General features: G+C 44.3%; 1 protein-coding gene across 1 annotated transcript in view; it reads left to right on the top strand.

The window, feature by feature from the left end:
• The window catches only part of Mamdc2 (MAM domain containing 2), a 143106-nt gene that overhangs the window by 84443 nt on the left and 56457 nt on the right, over positions 1-2206 (top strand). The window contains exon 6 of the mRNA XM_005352069.3: positions 1276-1532. Coding sequence (XP_005352126.1) covers positions 1276-1532 — 257 coding nt within the window. The remainder of the gene's footprint in view (positions 1-1275; positions 1533-2206) is intronic.

Here is a 2206-nt window from a genome sequence, read left to right as displayed (position 1 = left end):
AAAAAAAAAAAGAAAAGAAAAAATAAATAACAAACAAATCAAGTGTAGTATTGTGTGCCGGTAATTACAGCCTTCAGGAGCCTGAAGCAAGAGGATTGGGGATTAGAAGCCATCTAGGGCTACACAGCAAGGCTCTGTCTATAAGTGAATAAATAAAAACTTTAAAAATAAATTTATTTATTTTACATCCCAGCCTCAGTTTCCCCTCCCTCCTCTCCTCTCTGTCCCTCCCCCCATTCCCACTCTGTTCCCACCCCACCTCCAGTCCACTCCTCCTCTATTTCTGTTTAGGAAAGGGCAGGTCTCCCATGAGTATCAACAAAGCATGGCATATCAAGTTGCAGTAAGACTAAGCACCTCCCCACGTATTAAGCCTGGGGAAGGCGACCCAACTGTTAAAGGCTACACTCATAAACCAAAAATAATAAAACTTTGAAAAGCAAATAAGATGCACATAGGTTACACACAAACACTAGTCCATTTTATATGAAGGACTTGAGTATTCACAAAATTTAATATAGCCAAGGGTTCCTGGAACTAATCTCATCCAGATAGCAAAGGATGTCAGGGTTCTCATTCTAGAGCCCAGGAAACTGAGTCTCAGACAGATTCAGAGATCTGCTTAAGTCCCAGCAGCTCGCCAAGGAAGTGGGATTCCAAGTCCACTCTCTTCAATAGCAAATCAAAGCTCTTCCCAGTCTCCATATTGTTTTAGCCTCTGCCCTTAGAGGAGCTGAGTGGCTCTGGGTCTGCTGGGTGCTGTTGTCACCAGGGTATAGCAACAACGGCGTCACAGGTTTGGACTCCCAAACACTAGCCCTGGCTGTAAGCTCCCTTAGTATCACTCAGTCACACAGTATGCATTGGATATAAGTCATGAAATGTGTCCAGGAGGGTCTCTCCATGCTCTTTACATAAAAGACAGTACAATCTTCACGTCTTATAACTCAAAGAAGGCTTGGAAAGGAATCACATCTGATATAGTGGTGCAGTCATCTGTGAAAACTCAAACAATCCAAAGTTGACACATCTTTACTGTGTGGATAATTTTACCTCAATCGAAAGTAAAGGAAACATTTATACTGCTTCTCATCTGGCATTTGCAGTGTGCAATAAACTCATGCGTCCATCTTCCAGCTGTGACATTTATGCACCCACGAGCACCTTCCTCCTCACCCCTCCAATGGATTATGTTGACGTGGGTCCCAGAACACACAGTTTCACCTGCAGCTTACCCGCCTGTCTTCCCCTGTGTTCTGTTTGTATGACTTCCAGGCCACTACATGTACGTGGACTCTGTTTACGTCAAGCACTTCCAGGAGGTGGCCCAGCTCATCTCTCCGATGACCACAGCCCCCATGTCTGGCTGCCTCTCGTTCTATTACCAGCTTCAGCAAGGCAACGACAATGTCTTCACTCTTTACACCCGGGATATGGCTGGCCTGTATGAGGAGATCTGGAGAGTGGACAGTCCAGGCAGTGCCTCCTGGAACCTTGCAGAGGTGGAGTTCAGTGCTCCTTACCCCATGGAGGTAGGTGAGCCCTGGCCTGCTGGCATGCTAAGAGGCTACACACGCAGACATGGAGGTCACCCCACCGTACTTCCTTACTTACCTCAATCATGCTTTTGAAGACAGGAATACATTGACTTTATTTTTTATTTTTAATTTATCAAAAAATTAAACCAATTTATGTAGTGAAGTGTGATGTTTTGATTGTATATGACTCAAAAGGGTGGCAATCAAGTACTAATAGCTAGTATATGTACCACCTCAAACATTTATTATTTGTTGGTAGCGGCACCATTTAAAATCTCTGGGTATTCTGAAATGAACAATGTATCAGTATTAACTATAGTTAACCTACTGTGCAATAGGACTAAAGTATACCCTTTTAGTCTAGTTGTAATTTTGTACCCACAGACCACATCTCCCTTGCCCTTCCACTCCTGATATACCTGCCTCTATTGTAATCTTTTAGGAGGAAGGAGCTCAACAGTTAGGAGCACTGGAAGCCAGACGAGGGTAGCTGATACCTTGGACTGGAGCTGCTGGCACCTATGTCAGAGTGCCTGGCACCACTTTGGGCGCCATTCTGTTGTAATATGAGCTGCAGAGGTGCCGCCTGACTAGCTTATGCCCCGAAATAACAACACACAAATTGTATTCTTTTAAACACTGCTTGGCCCATTATATCTAGCCTCTTC

Source organism: Microtus ochrogaster, chromosome 8 (assembly GCF_000317375.1).
Source record: "Microtus ochrogaster isolate Prairie Vole_2 chromosome 8, MicOch1.0, whole genome shotgun sequence".
Taxonomy (NCBI): Eukaryota; Metazoa; Chordata; class Mammalia; order Rodentia; family Cricetidae; genus Microtus; species Microtus ochrogaster.
This window is presented reverse-complemented; position numbering and strand designations above follow the sequence as displayed.